This window comes from Manis pentadactyla, chromosome 4 (assembly GCF_030020395.1).
Source record: "Manis pentadactyla isolate mManPen7 chromosome 4, mManPen7.hap1, whole genome shotgun sequence".
Lineage (NCBI taxonomy): Eukaryota > Metazoa > Chordata > Mammalia > Pholidota > Manidae > Manis > Manis pentadactyla.
The window spans coordinates 147,278,967-147,294,687 of NC_080022.1; the positions used below are offsets into that span (position 1 = coordinate 147,278,967).

General features: G+C 52.0%; 1 protein-coding gene across 16 annotated transcripts in view; it reads left to right on the forward strand.

Moving 5' to 3' along the window:
- The window catches only part of KSR1 (kinase suppressor of ras 1), a 141,189-nt gene extending 125,778 nt beyond the window's left edge, over positions 1-15,411 (forward strand). For 8 of the 16 annotated variants that reach the window (XM_057501146.1, XM_057501150.1, XM_057501137.1 and 5 more), the window contains 7 exons: positions 1,512-1,608; positions 3,949-4,082; positions 4,897-5,028; positions 6,139-6,274; positions 8,184-8,317; positions 10,313-10,393; positions 12,277-15,411. In XM_057501146.1, coding sequence (XP_057357129.1) covers positions 1,512-1,608; positions 3,949-4,082; positions 4,897-5,028; positions 6,139-6,274; positions 8,184-8,317; positions 10,313-10,393; positions 12,277-12,355 — 793 coding nt within the window. In that variant the 3' untranslated portion in view covers positions 12,356-15,411. Of the gene's footprint in view, positions 1-1,511; positions 1,609-3,948; positions 4,083-4,896; positions 5,029-6,138; positions 6,275-8,183; positions 8,318-10,312; positions 10,394-11,033 lie in introns of all 16 variants that reach the window. The other 8 variants (XM_057501148.1, XM_057501151.1, XM_057501152.1 and 5 more) reach the window with 3 other exon arrangements.
- Positions 15,412-15,721: the final 310 nt, after the last annotated feature.

The window sequence follows — 15,721 nt, forward strand, 5'->3', positions numbered from 1 at the left end:
AACTGGGCTCTGGGTTGTCTCTCTCAGGCCAAGCATTGGCCATCCCCTAATTTTTTAACCAGTCCTCTTTTGCTGGACACTGTCAAGTATGTGTGCTGGGCGTATGTAATGTTTCCACATACACCATCCATTTCCACTCCAGAAAGGGTTCACCACTGTCCCCTCCCAACATCAGTGTATGAGCGCCCCCCGCTCCAGCCCAGCAGCAGGGGCTGTGAAACTGAAACACCTTTGGCCCTGGCATTAAAAAATTGTTGCATATTTACTTCTAAAATCAGGGAAAGCAATATGAGGTTAGTGAAGAGATTTTGTAGTGAATGTGAAGTCTCAAGAAGAAACTAAAAGTCAAAAAAAGAAACTAAGTCACTTTAATCTCAACAGCCAAGAGAACCCTCATTAATATTCTGTTGACATTCGCCATGCTTGTACCCTGTGCTTTGGAACAGCTTTCTCCTCACACTATATTTCCTAAGTAAAAATTAATTTCCATTTCTCTTGTTTATCAGAGACATAACCACCCACCAGAACTCTTGAGCAGTGTTGAGATCACAGGTCACAAAATTACAGCCCAAGGCATGACAGCATGATGCTCACAGAGCCTTGCTGCGGCTGCACCAGCTCAGTAGCCCCCAGGATCCCAGACCCCATCACTGTCCACCTTCTGTCTGTCGTCCACTCAGTTGCATGAGAGATGGGAGACTGCTTCAAGGGAATACATATAATAAAATAGGGAAGCATTCTTTCACAAAAAATTCAACATTCTAGATATGCTGAGGGGCCTGGAACACAGATAAGGAACCATCAGCTGATATTCCAGACCCCTCGCCCTATTCTCAAAATCTTATCTCCTTGGAGATGGTTTATAAACACCAGCCCCTTCCTCGGATGGTTTCAGTCAGCTGCTCCCAGGAGCCAGGGAATGAGCCACACATTCACTCTGGGTCCTTCCTCACCCTGGGGTTTAGGAGTCAGTGCAGGTGGAGACCCCTAACCAGGTCCCTTACCCAGTAATCACTCTGATGCCCCTGGCAGCCACCCCCACCTCTCCCCCTCCTCCTGCAGTCTTTCTTTGTGATAAAATCTCTGTGATCAGAAAACAATACAAACACTCATGAGACTCACTGTGGGGAGCCCCAGAACCCTGTTGCTCTGTTACAGCCCAAAAAGTCCAGATTCTTCCCTGCGTTTGTGTGGACATGTTCCTGCCTTAAACACCTTGAGCCTGGGCTGCTGTGGATCCCCAGAAGCCTTAGTAAACTGAGTTTCTGTTCTAGGGTGGGCAGGCCCTCGCCTCAGGAAATGAGGTGCCCTTGTGTGTGGTTTTGTCCCAGAAGGAATGGGCATCAGGCTTGGTTAAGAACGAGGATTCTGGTGCCCATGGTCCAGGGATGGAGAGAGTCATCCAGAGGCTGGGGGGTACGGCTCTCCCCATGGCTCCTCTGAGGCTCCCCAAGAGCTGGGGTCAGCTGCACTGACCCCAGACCTCTGCCTGACCCCCCAACTCTTGACAGCTTCTGCAAGGGGCGGACATTGCATTCGTTTGTGAGGGACCCCAAGACATCCCTGGACATCAACAAGACCAGGCAGATCGCTCAGGAGATCATCAAGGTAAAGAGGCAGCCAGCTGGTTCCGGAGCTCCTGGCCGTCCCCCTGGTGCCCCTGCCTGTGTCAGCGTGCTGTGGCTACTTTGTCTCTCCCTTTAGCTGGGGTACCTCAAGGGTGGAAGCCCGCCTCCTTCCCTCTGTCCGTGTCTCATCCACTTCAAGCTGAAGGAGCTGGACACTCCATCATTGATGGATTTGAATTGGTCAGGGAGGAACACAGCAGGCTTTAGAGACAGTCTGTGTGAATCCTGGTCACACCAGATGTGTGACTTTGGGCAGGTCTTTTAGCCTCTCTGAGCCTCAGCTTCCTCCCCTGTGAAATGGGGGTACCAGCATAACTTCCCTCATTGGAGCGGTGCAAGGGTAAGTGGGATAATCCAGAGAAAGCATGGGGTACAGAGCCTGGCACTTGGAGAGGGGTTCCTACTCCAGGGGGCATGAAGGCACCTGTACCTTCTACCTTAAAGTGGCCAAGTGAAGGTTTCATGAGAACAGGGCCCCAGCCTCACCTCAGGCAGCCTTTTCTCTTTCATCTTTTTTAAAGTGATTAAATACAAATGAAAGAAAAGCTTATTTGTTCATTAATTTAGCAACAAATTGGCCCAGATGAAAAAGGGAATTCTGTCGGGTAGGGCTTCCTCTTTTCTTGTTTCTGTTGAAAGGCTTTCTCCTCACAGCTGCAGGCTGCAGCCAAGTTTATGCCCCTTTCCTGTCTTTCTTTCCTTCCTCTTCTCCTGCCTTCTTTCCCTTTTTTTCCTTCTTTTCTTCCTTCCATCCATTTTCCATGTGTGTCTCCAGAAAGGAAAAAGATAAAAATCACAGTGGATTTTATGAACAAACCCAGATTTCCACATGACATTTCCATGTGGCTAGACTAATGAATTAAACTTTTGAGGCCCCAAAACCAAAATACCACATGTTTGCCTTCATTTGCGGTCGGTCTCATTTTAGAGAAGTTGGGGGCAGGGGCAGAATGTCACATCCACTTGGTGCTGTCCCCAAACTGGCTTGGCCCTGTGCTCCCCTGTGTCCCCCGCTCTGCCCTCCTTTCCCAGACTTCCTTCTTTCCTTATTGCGAGAACACTGGGAACTCTGCATCTGGCTGCTCACTGGCTAAGTTAGGATGAATGAGCCATCTGGAAGATTCCAGGCAGAAGAGAAAAGTTACTGAGTGGTCTTGGAGCTGCAGAGCCAAGAGCTGCCTCTCTGATGGCTCATTTGGTTTTCTTTATGCTGAAAAACTGTCCCCTTTCCCCTTCCGCTGGGAACTTCTAAGCCACTTCCTTTTGCACTCATCTCTGATGTTTTGAGGCTCAAAATATAGTAACAGGGCCTGACTTTGGTTAGAGGGTTTGCAATTTGGGGGTCAGTCTGAAAACACTGAAATTATGGTAAGGCAGGGGAGTCTGTGCTCCAGACCCAGGCACTTTATATCTTGTCTCTTCAAGCTGGCTTCTTAAAGCTGTGACATCTCTTTTATCAACAAGGCTCAGAGAGGTACAGTTACTTATCCTCAGTCACACAGCTGGTCCCCATCCAACCTAAGGTGGGGTCTTCGGCTCTCTTTTGCCACTGAGGAAGGCTTGTGCCTTAGTTTGGTTTGGGAAATGGACAGACATTTTAAGAAGGATGGTCTTACATTCAGAACAGAGTTTTAGGAAGGAACAAGTCACCCTTTCTGGGAACTCCCTGCTTCCATGGCAGGATTTCTGCAAGAGACAGAGCCCATGCCCTCCTGTCTCTTGCAGAAAAGTACCTGCTTTGTGCACCTTCTTTTCTGACACTCTCTGGACCCACTTGGACTAAGCTGAACTGTGTCTGATTCTGCCTTACGTTCAATTCTTTCTATTTCCTAAACATGGCTTGTCATTTCCCTTTCTACCCCTCACCCCAAGATGCCTTTAAAGCCAGGGAGATGTCTCATAATGTGGGGAGCACCCTCCATGTGGGAGACTGAGTGATGGGCTTACACATGCCTCCTGAGCCAGCAGGGGTGGCCATTCACAGCCCTGGCATCTTGCCCCCAGTCCCAAGGGGAGTCCCACACCATACACATATGAGCCAAGTATAAGGTGGGTGCCGACAGGACGGTGACATGCAAAGAGCACAGACTGACCTGAAACCAGATCTTAACTGCTTAACTGCTCTGTGGCCCAGGGCAAGCGACCCCCCTGTCTGAGCCTTGGTTTGCTCACCTGCAAAATGGAGACAGCTGTACTGCACTGGATGGTGACAATTAAATGAGGGGACTTGGGAAAGACATCCAGCTCGTGCCTGGCCCAGAGAGGAGCTTAGTGACTGGCTCATCTTCCTCCTCCTGATGTGAGGCTCCCTGTCTTCCAGGGCATGGGATATCTACATGCCAAGGGCATCGTGCACAAGGATCTCAAATCCAAGAACGTCTTCTACGATAATGGCAAAGTAGTCATCACAGACTTTGGGCTGTTCGGGATCTCTGGTGTGGTCCGAGAGGGACGGTGAGTTGGCCTTGGGTGTCTGGGCCAAACAGGGAGAAACTGGGCAGTGCTGTGTGGGCCTTAGGGTCTGGGAGGGCCTTAGGGCCTGGGTGGGCCTTAGGGCCTGGGAGGGCCTTCGGGTCTGGGTGGACCTTAGGGCCTGGGAGGCCCTTAGGGTCTGGACATGCTTGAGATATGTTGCTGATGAGCAGTGCTCCCCACAGGAAAGGCCAGGTCTTGCCCTTGTGGTTCTGATCCAGGATCATGTTTGGGTGACATTTGGGTCCCTCACAGCACTTGATTCTTAGGCTGACCCTACGGAAGCTGACTTCCTTCACTCACATTTGCCTTCTCTGCTTCCCAACTTGGGCTGGAGACCAGAGTTCACACCCCCAAAATGAGGAAGTGTCAGGTTTTATTTCCCTATCTTGAAGTGGTAGGGCTGGGGAGAGGGGCTCCTCCCCAAGCATCTGGGAGACCCCCAGCGGGGGAGAGTGGCAGCTAGGCTGGAGGGCCAGCCCCAGGCCAGCCTAGAAGATGCACAAGCAGATCTGATTTCCTGCACAGAGAGTACCCCACTCTCCAGGGTCAAGAATCAGCTTCCTTCAAGTGCAGCTCCCTGCCAATACTCATTTGTGGCCTGCTTTCCTGGAAGAACCTGGTTACCACCCTGCTCTAACATTCCGTCCATGCCTTTGCAAGAGCAGGTCCGGGCTCTGCTTTCCTGGGCTGAGCGTGGGTGGCCTGCCCATCGTGGGACGGCTGTGTGCCCAGTGGGCCTCTTTGCTGTCAGCTGAAAGGCCTCATGTCCTTGGCCTGGTTTCTTGGCCTCCAGGCGTGAGAACCAGCTGAAGCTGTCACACGACTGGCTGTGCTACCTGGCCCCTGAGATCGTGCGTGAGATGACCCCTGGGAAGGACGAGGACCAGCTGCCATTCTCCAGAGCTGCTGATGTCTATGCTTTTGGGTGAGGAGGCCCCTAGTACTCCTCCTCCTGGGGCTCCTAGTCCAAATGTAGCCAAAAGAGAGGGCCCTGCTTGGGGGCGGGGGCAGGGTGTGCTTTAAGTCCTGGCTCTGCCACTTGTTGGATGAGCAACCACATTCTCGACTTCTTCTTTCCCCACCTGTAAAATGGTGCCTCCCGGTTGGGTTATTTCATGAGGGCTAAGTGAGGTCATTTCAGGGCATCAGCCTCTCCCATTGTTCTGTGAGGACCCTCGCCAGAGCTAAGAACTGGCCTTCTGGGAGAATGGGGGAGCCCTGCCATGCAGCCTCTACTACCCCACAAAGTTCATCAGAAGAAAAAGAAATATAGAAATATAATGTGAACCAGATATATGGCTTGATATTTTCTCTTAGCCATATTAACAGAAAGAAAAACAGGTAAAATCAGTTTTAATACTGTATTTTAGTCAACTCAGTAGATCTGAACTATCATTTCAACATGTAATCAAGGAAAAAGTCAGCAGATATTTTATCTTACAAAGTGTTCAAAGTCTGGCTTGTAGTTTACACTACCCCACACCTCTCAGTTCCACTCCCCACGTTTGAGTGGCTCACCAGCCCACGCTGGACAATGAGGGTCTAACAGAGAAGCTCCCCGTCCGGATCAGCTGGGAAAGGCGAAGGGCTTGGAGAGGCTGAGGGCCTCTCCCTGGAGCCTCTCCAGGCGTCCTCCCCTCAGGGGTGGTCTCCTCCTCCCTTGGCCTTCACCCATCATTTCCTGAGCACCTGTGTGTGCTGCCACCAGGCCTGGCATTTTTGTTACTCCACAAACAACCTTGGATGTAGGCATCAGCCCCACTGAGGTTAAACAGCTGTACCAGGGTCGTTGTTCAGAGCCTGGGCTGCCTCAGACCTTCCACCACAGCGGAAGCACAGGGCTGTGGATCTCTTAGCACCCCAGAGGAGCTACCAGAGCACCATCCTGGCATTCCCTGAAGCCTGGCGTGTGGCAGAGGCTGGAGTAGGGCCCTGGATGCTCTGACTGGGCTCCTGGCACTGTGGCCGCAGGAGCCCCTGAGCATGAGCTGGCCCAGTGGCCCAGGAGCTCAGGCTCCATGGATGGTCTCCACAGGACAGTTTGGTATGAGCTGCAAGCAAGAGACTGGCCCTTTAAGAACCAAGCTGCAGAGGCCTTGATCTGGCAGATTGGAAGTGGAGAGGGAATGAAGCGTGTCCTGGCCTCCATCAGCCTGGGGAAGGAAGTTACCGTGAGTAGCCACCTGTTCTCAGAGAGGGAAGTAGGGCTAGAGGGTGGGGCTTGGGCACCTGACCTGGCTGCACTTGAAAAGCGCCACATGGACTCAGAGCTGGACCAGGCAGGCCTCTCTGCTGCTACCTAAAAGGTCTGTGTCCTTTATTACCTTGCTGGTAACCCTTTTCTTAAAAAAAAAAAACTTCCAAAATTAAAAAGACTGGAAAGAAATAAAAATAATGGTTTTAGTTGAATAATGATTTGGAAAGATATGAAGCCCTGAAAGATGGTAATAGGATGAAAGAAGATAATAAAAAATTAATTACTGCACAAATACAAATGGCAGGGTTATGTTATGATATCAAATCATTCTCCATGTTTTTTCTTAACTGTTCAAGAACAAGTTGAAGTTTCCACAGCAAGTTTGTTTTCAACATGCCAAATTATAATGCACTTCCTGACCTCACGTTTCTGAATACCTTTAATGGTTTCTCTGCATTGCAGTTTGCAAGTTTCCTTGCCCTGGCACAATGACATATAAGGGAACCTGGGGGTCACTGTTTTCAATGTGGTCAATGATAACCATGTGCTCATGAATGAGGTAGAAGTGGAACAAATAGGTACCAGGCTGGATGTTACTAAGTAGCTCCCACAGGTATTTGTAAAGCATAACCGTAGAAGCATCTGGAGGGATCACCTACTACTTGTCTAGGTTAAAATCTAACTGGGCTGTAAGTTTCTTGAAGCCATGAACAATGTCGGCAGGGTCACCCTCTGCAGACTCTGGGCTAGGCTCAACCTCGTCTTCCCTCAAGATCTTAAGAGATCTTAATATTTTCCTCCTTTGACCGGTAGCAAGCAGCTAGGGTATCTGTGGAAGGCTCGCTTGTGATGTTGTATTTGGTGTACGTTACTCCTCAGTAATACATGTCATGCGGTGGAAGTGCATGATATTTGCGCAGGTGTGCTCCTCTGAGAATGACACCAAACTGCTGGTCCCCAGCAGCACCAGGCTTTCCTTTGGCCAACTGATGCCACTTCGCTGGGTGATGGTGTGCCTCCCCCCACCCGTGCTCCTGGGCACGCCCTTCCTGGCCTCTCTCTAGAGCGGGGCCACCTTCATTGTGGCTCAGCCTTAGGTGCCTTAGGGGAGTGGTAGGAGGGGTTTGGGTTCCTGGCTTTTGGCAGCTCAGATAGCAGCTAAACTGGCTACTGCCTTCCCATCTTTTTATTTTTTAAAAACATGTATCTTAAAGTCAAGATCATAACAAGTAGCTGATTTTTTTTAACTGTGACTTTTTCTCTTACATGGCACCTGGCTCGTTATCTCGTGTGTGGCCCCTTTTCTCACAGCTCTCCTGCATGCAAAGGCTGGAGGGCTGTGGTGCGTGCACGTGTGGCTCCTGAGAGGAGGCACAAACTGCCAGAGGGAAAAGGGCTTCACTCTGGGGGCAGCTGGGGCAGCTCTTCTGACTCTCCACGCTGCCCTGTGTATAGTCCTTGTCACTCCAGCCTCCATTCTGACAAAGCTCAGGCTCCCACCTTCCTTGCAACCCACTCCACCTATTCTGGGCATCTTGCACTTCACCTCTCAGCACACTGCCTTCTGCTTTCCATTCTAAAAACCAACGACCCCATTTCTCATCTCTTCCCTGTTACTCATTTGTTCAGCCCTGTCACTGTGGTTCTATGGGGGTCTAAGAAGGAAGGAGCGGACAGAAGCTCATGTACTTTGTTTGAACTGGAAGTTGAGAGCTCTTCTGGAATTCAGTTATTTCTCATCCTACTCCAGAATGGCCAGTTTTTTTAATGTCAGCAGGATGATCAGGGGACCACCAGCTGAGGGGTACCTGGGATGATCAAAGGGGCTGCCCCTCTTCCTCCCAGCCAGCTCCCACACCCACTGACATCAGCTCCACCTGCAGGAGATCCTGTCTGCCTGCTGGGCTTTCGACCTGCAAGAGAGGCCCAGCTTCACCCTGCTGATGGGCATGCTGGAGAAGCTGCCCAAGCTGAACCGGCGGCTCTCCCACCCTGGACACTTCTGGAAGTCTGCTGAGTAAGTACCATCTGGAGGAGCCAGAACTGCCAGCCAGGCCTTCGTGACCTCCCCTGGCCTTTTAGAGGCACCAATTGCTCTGTCTGCCCTAGACTTGGATCTGAGGGATACGCAAAGCAGACTGGAGAGGTGACTAGTCCCCTCACCCAAGCTTTAAAAAAGAGAGGTAGGGTTGGGCAAGATCAGGGGTGGGCAGACGTTTAAAGGGCCTCATGGGAAATACTTTAGGCTCTGCAGGCCAAGAGATACAGCTCTTATTACCGGGTTCAACGGTGCGCCCAGCAGTAGCGCCAGTGATGGCACCTCCATATGCAGGCTCTGCCACAAGGACTCAGCTCTGCTGTTCAGTGTAGGAGCCTCCACAGTCCAAAACCAGTGGGCTGGCTGAGCTCTAATACAGCTTTATTACAGATGCTGAAACTTGAATTTCATATAGTTTGCACATATCATGAAATAGTCTTTCAATTCTTTTTCCCCAGAACCATTTAGGAAGATAAAAACGATTGTTAGTTTGTGTATTATCCTGAAACTGGTGGTGGGTCAGCTGTTGGTGGCAAGACTCCTGGGTGAGATGAATAGTTATAAACTTTTTTAAGGCAAAAGGTGCTTTCTAAGAGTGAAATCTCACACAGAGCCTCAATATATAGAATATATAAAGTGGTGCTGCTCTTGACAGTTGTGGAGGCAAGAGCCTGTCTGTCCCCCAAGGTAGCCCCTGAGGCAATGCAGTCATCGCACACACCTATGGGGCACCTACAGCCATATCACTGAGCCCCAGAAGCTGCACCCGGATCTCACATCTGCTGCCCAGCAGCATTCCACCTATTCTAGAAAGGGCCAAATGGGAAATTTAGGCTGTGGGTCATACAGTCTCTATTGCATATTTTTTGTTTCACAACCTTTTAAATCGGTCAAAATCGTTTTATGGCCAGCTTTAGCTTACACATAGTTTGCCAGCCTATCTTGAAAGTAAGCCAAACTGAGCTTCACACTGCAGGAAAGGGGAGGCCCAGCATGGGTCACCTGACCAGAGGATGCAAGTGGGAGAATTTGTTGAAGAAAAGTGGTGAATTTTGCTGACTTGAGCCATTTGCAGGGACAGTCTAGAGCATGACAGTTTAAGGACGGGAAGATACTGTAGCTTATAATGCAACATTACTTGCAATATTTTGCTCTTAAGAGCCCAAAATAATAAACAGGGAGTAAGAGAATGTTGCCATTAGAGGCATTACCCCACCATTGCTGAGTACTTGCTACACACCTGACGATACAGAAGGGAAAGGCCGGGCCTCCTGCAGCAAGGAGTTTACAACCTAATTGGTAAATGGATTAGTGACTGAGTGACAAGATGCTGAGTGCTGTAACAGAGCCTCTGTAGGAGCTCAGACAGGGGCCTCTGACTACCCAAGGATGTTGAGGAAGGGTCTCCAGGAGAAGGGTCACCAGAACTGGGTTTTGAGCAGGAGCTGTCCTGGCAAAGTTGGGGAGTCTGGGGTTCTCCTGGCCTTGCAAGAAGTTCAAGGATCTCATTTATCAGACTTTGGGTGACTTATTTAACATCCTGGGCTCTGGACCACCAGAAAAGGCTGTACTAGGTGGGTGTTGGCATTTAGGAGATGACTCCAGATTCTTTAGAGACTGTATAGCTCCACCTTCTCATTTCACAGGTGGGAAACTGAGTCACAGAGAGGGATTATTTTCTGCCCAAAGCGATCAGTTTTAGCCCCTTACAGGAAAGAGTGCCAGCATCTCTGAATGAATTTCTGTCAAAGCTTCCTGTTTATAACTTTTACTCCTACCCATTCAGCTTCTAATTCTCATTTTCTCTTCTTCTCCATCGGTCTTGTTGCTTTTTTATTTTCGGGGGGTGGTGGATGCTCTGTCATTTTTCCCTCTCCCGCCACCTTCCATCTGTCTGCGCTGGGTGCCCGACTCCGTCACCTGCTGGACTGCGCTCTTCCCACACCTGGTGAAATGGCCACGGGGTACTGCCAGTCGCTGGCGGAGCCGCTACTACGGGAAAGGACGTTACGGCCCCCTTGACTTGAAGAACGCCTGCCCGGTTCTGGAGGAGTAGTGTGTCTTCTGTTACGCCCTTGTTCTCTGCCTGTCCGCTCTCGTCCCTTGGCCCACCCTGCTCCCTGTTCTGTCTGCATACAGCTTCCCCCTCTTTGCATTGTACTCCCGTGAACCAGTGTGAGTTGTCGCAGCCGAAATGGCCACCAGCAAGGGCCCAGCAGGCTCGTGCTTCTCTCACTGGGTTGAGAGGAGACCCACAGTGTGCGGCGGGGCCTGTATCCACACAGTATGGCAGATGGTGGCTTGTCCCTGGGTAGGAAAGAACTCCAGTCATTGATGCAAGTCCCCAGGGTACCTTCTGGCCAGCGCTTGAAGAAGGGGTACAGTAAGCAGAAGCAGTGAACTCCAGGAAGTCAGTTTTCATAGTCAAGGGCTGAAGGGCAGTGGGCCCATTGACCAACCTGTCAAAACATTTTGTGACTGCGTCCCTGGGGGAGCTGGGGAGAGGCTCTTTGTGCCAGGCTCCCTTCCAGCTCGCTCCCCTGCCAAGCCTGGAACGGAGCAGGGATGTCCTTGTCTCTGCAGGGGAAGAGGGCCCCCTGCCCTTTGCCCTGGCCAGGCCTCTGCCACTCCCCTTTCCCCTGACCATGGGGCTCAGTTGTGACTCTGCTCTTCCCTGTTTTCTTTCCTCCCTTAGGTTGTAGGTCTGGCTGCCTTGCATGCACCAGGGGCTGCTGCCTCCTAACTGACACCCGGCCCTGCGACTCTACTCAAATGCACACTGAGATGCGGGCACTAACCCCGGGATGCGATCTCTGCTGCACCAATCTCCTTCTCCTGAGACTTCTTTTGCTTTGATCGTTTTTAAAACTGGCCCCCTCCCTGCTCCATGGCCTGCGTGTGCCTGAATAACTGCTCTCCATAAAGGCTCCCTCTCACAGACACCCCCACACACACCAGAATTGCTTTCCTGGGCGTGGCATCCTTCTCTCCAGCTCTTCTGTGGGGTGGGATCTTTATATCTGAATGGTCCTGTCTCCCTACTAACACCTCAGTGAGATGTGCCCCCCACTGAGCACACCGGGCTCCCACTGGCTGTGCCTATGAGCAGGCATTGGTGGGAGTGTTGCTTGGCTGTTAACCCGAGAGGATCTTATCCAGCAAGGAGTGGAATGATCTCAGGGCTGCCCATGGCCAGTCTGCTCTATAGGGCTGGGGGTGGTACAAACCAAGTCCTGTTGCCATAAAAGACACCAGCTTGGAAGGGCTGTGTCAGTGACACCCTAAGGAGAGTCATCCTAAAGCAAAGGAGGGGCTTGTCTCCAAACAATCTGACTAATGAAAGCAAAGATTCTGCCCCAACGCATTGCTCCCTGCCCGTCTGCCCAGCACAGCCCGAAAGCACCAGGCCCGGAGTCCGCATTCGGGAGTGCGGCTGACAGGCCGTGCACAGAGTCCCAGCACTGCTCGCCAAGTGCAGACTCCTGGGGCCCCCAAAAACCAAGTCCCGGCTCTGGTGGCAGGCTCCAAGCTGCATTTCAGCCTGACGCACCCCCACATTTGAGGACCGTTTCTGCAAGAAGCAAGCAAGGCCACCCCCGGTGCTGGGGGCAGGTGTCTCTTCTCTCTCAATTCCATGTGGAGCACGAGGGTCCTGAGCTGCAAATGAGAAAGTAGTTCAAACGAGCCCATGCTGGGTGCTGGGAATCCCAAGACCAACAGGCCACTGTCATCCTGGAGGGGGAGGCGGCCGAGCTTAGCCCCAGGCAGGCCCTGAGGAGCAGGAGCAGCTCTGCCAGGGCTGTCAGCTGAGCAGTCATTCTCACTTCTTGGTGGGGCCTCTGCTGAGCTGCTGGGATTGGCCCGTTCCTTAGCTAACATTACCTAATTCCCAGTCAAATCCAGTGGGGTATAACCCTTGTTTTTATTCCTCTTCGCAGCATTAACAGCAGCAAAGTTGTCCCCCGGTTTGAAAGGTTTGGCTTGGGCGTCCTGGAGGCCAGTAATCCAAAGATGTAGCCGGCTGTGCAGTTTTTTTCTGCCGATTTCTTTCTTAAATGTGTTTCTAAAACGGCCGAACAATCACCACGACAAAAACCCTTCGAAACTTCAGCCACCCTGGGAAGCGCTGCAGAGCAGGAGCCCGAGACCTCGAGTTGGGTTGTTTGTCCATGAAACACTGCGTGTCCCGGAGGTGGAGTCACCCCGGCTACTGCTTAAATGACATCAGCATGCAAACCAGTCCTGACAGATGGCAAATGTTTACATGTCCATTTCTGCAGAGTGAACTCAATTTACAATAGATAATAATAAAAGCAGTCCATGCAGAGGAGCACCGGCCCCTTTGGTCAGGGTTGCAGAAGTGGCCATCTCCTCTGGAGGACCTTGTATGCAGTGAGGAACCCACAGTGGGCTGAAAGGAGGAAAAGCATCGTCGTCGTGGCTGTTCTTGGGGTCCAACAGGAGGATCACAGGCTTGACTGGCCTCTGCCTGGACCCCAAGTGCCATTAGTGGGGGATCTTCTTTATGGAGGGTTCTTCCCTTGTCCTTTCAAAGGGACACCGTCCCTTCCTCCTCTTGCAGAGGAAACCCTGGCTAGAACCCAAGCTGGATTATGAGGGTCTGGAGTTCCCATAGAGCTTGGGTTCCCCTCTGACCCCTGTAATCCAGCCTGTATCTGCTGGAAAAGTAGAGACAGTTAAAATCGAGATAACATCAGGACTGATCAGTGCTTCCTGGCCAGGATTCCTACTGCTTATAGAGATGTTTCTATCAGGAAGGCACCAAGGAAATGGGACTCAGGGCCTCAGCTTTTTAGATACATCCCATCCCTGACTTGCATCTGAGGCCCAACACAATGGCTGCGTGTATCATGAAGGCTTGATGGGAGAGTGCAAGGAAGGTGGTGGGGAGGGAGAGGTGGTAGGCGGCAGGTCCCTGAGCCCATCCTCCCATCCACAGGGTGACCTGGCCCTATAGAAAACCCATCGGCAGTCATGCCAGGGTTCTGGAACTGCCCACCTCTTGCACTCCTCTGGTCCTGCTGAAACCCCTTAGCCCACTCCTGCCGCTCCCACTGTCCATGTTGGAGCTCTTAGATGGGAAGCAGGCACCCCCTCTTCCACTTAGACCCACCCATCAGGGCTTTCCCCAACACTGAGTCAGGACTTCTACTTGCGTACTTTGCACCAGAAGGAGGAGCTGGATTGGGGGAGTCCGTGGTGTGAGCATACTGCCGGTCTTCATTAGAAGCTGTCAACTAGAGACAAACGTCCCAAATGGCAAAAGTCCTTCAGTGGACGTCACGTTGTATTAGGTGCCAAAGCCAGAACTGACCACAGGTGAGGAGAGAGCTGTGCTTGGAGTCAGAACCTGGGTCCCTGCTCTGAGCTGAGAGGGGAGCATGTGGCCCTCCCACCCCCTTTCATTTAGACCCATTTAGCGAAGCTCCCAATCTTTAGACCCATCCCCAGAGTCTGGCCAAAATGTCCTATGAAATGGGCCACTCTCCCTAGAAGCTGTGGGGCTGCCCTCCATGGGGCCAGGCCTCCCTTGGCTGACCCCTTCTGGAGGGCACGGCCGGGCGGGAGGGCCAGGTATGCCAGCTCCGCTGCCCACTGCCCCCCAGCCGGGAGCGCCTTATCCTTTCCCAGAGAGGAGGGAGACAAGAGCTGTAGGCCCACTGGGTGCAACTCCATGTGGGTCTGGTGTCCTCGTGGGCCTCTCACCCCTTCCTCCCTGTGGCTTCCCAGCCAGCTCTCTGCAATCTCCCCCTTCAAAGCCACGCGGTGTGTGCTGAACCTCTGAGCCTCCTCCCCACTCCTCTGCATACTTTCCCAGAGGTCCCACTTTGTGCGCTGGGTCTCCCACCTTTCCCCTCAGGACCCCCAGACATGCCAGGAGGCCTGGGGCTTGGACAGTAGCTAAGCAGGTCAGGCCCCACACCTCCCCAGCCCTGTCCCAGCTACAGGCAATCTGGTTGTGTTTTCTCGTGTTACACTTGCAGGTCAATTCCAGAAGCTTTCACTGAGCACTGCTGGCATCTTGTGCGAGTGCTGGGGGCCCTGCGATGGGAACAGTGGCCGTCCCTGCCCTTAGCAACTAACGTTCAGCAGGAACCCCAGGGGAGGAACCAGGGGACCCCTCTTCCTCTCCCAGGTCCTGGGCAGCCTCCCAGCCTTTGGCCGGAGCCTCTGCGCTGCCTGTCGTTGAAGAGAAACACCAGAGGAAACGCCCCCCATGGTCCCCTCCTTTCCTTAAGTGACTGTGAATTGAAGTTGGGAAGATATGTATCCTTCTCTGTGCTCTCCCTGTCTGTCTGGGAAACACATGAAGGACGGCAGATACTGTGAATTCAGCCCTCACGGCGACTGTGAAGCAGATGGAGAAGCTGGGAGGGCCTCCTTGGCAAGAGCTCCGGGGCTGTGGATGTCCCAAGCCTTGGCCCTCCACGGGCCCCCCAGTTCCCAGCCTCTCCTCCAAACCCTAGGGTCGGAGTGTCTGATGCCTTTGGCCACCGGAGCCACGGTCCCTGGGTTTCCATCCCATGAAGTCTTGAGTCCTAGCCAGTTCCCATTAGTCGTGAGCAGCATGTAGCAAAATTGACCTCTTCATGTCACCAAATCAACAATGTGTGCAGGGCCCAGGGATCCCTCTGTTCTCTCATGCCATTTCTTCTTGTGATCACAGAGGGGAGCAGCCCGCCCTGTAAGCTGTGTTGTCATTGTTCAGTATTGATTTGGGGGCCGAGGGGAGACATAAATGTGAAGCTGATTAGGGAGCTTGCACGGTGCCGCAGCATCGTTAGCCGGGGCTTCATCAGTGTGTGCAAACCACGCGTCTTCTGTGGCCGCCAGCACACACTTGCTTTTTGAATGTGATGTAAAATTTGTACAGTTAAAGTTTTTATATTTTCTATCAACTGCATTTGTCTTCCAGAAATACTATTAATTTAAATTAAAATGGTTGGTATTAATGAAGTGCTGTATCAGTTTTTTGCCACTGGCAAGAATACACCCTCTGTGCCAGGCCTGGCCTGGGTGTTGGCATTTGTGAATAAAAGTGTACCAAGGTGTCCCGGGCTTGTGTCTGCTTGGGTCAGTTCCAGAGGGGGAGGGGGGGCACTCGAATGGATGGCATGGAAGAATGGGGATGGAGGGGGTCAGGGTGCACCTTCCTAAGAAATAGAGGGGGTCAGGAGCCGCTTCCTAAAAAAGAAGTCATGCATGGACCTCGAAGGCATGTATGTCTGAACAGAGGGAGGACTGGAGACAGAACGGACAGAGGCCCAGGATGTACAGAGGAAGCTCGTCCAGCCCCCGAATAAAGCCTGTGAGCAGATCCGTTCAATATCTCAGCTGGAAATGCCTCTGCCTTATGAAAGC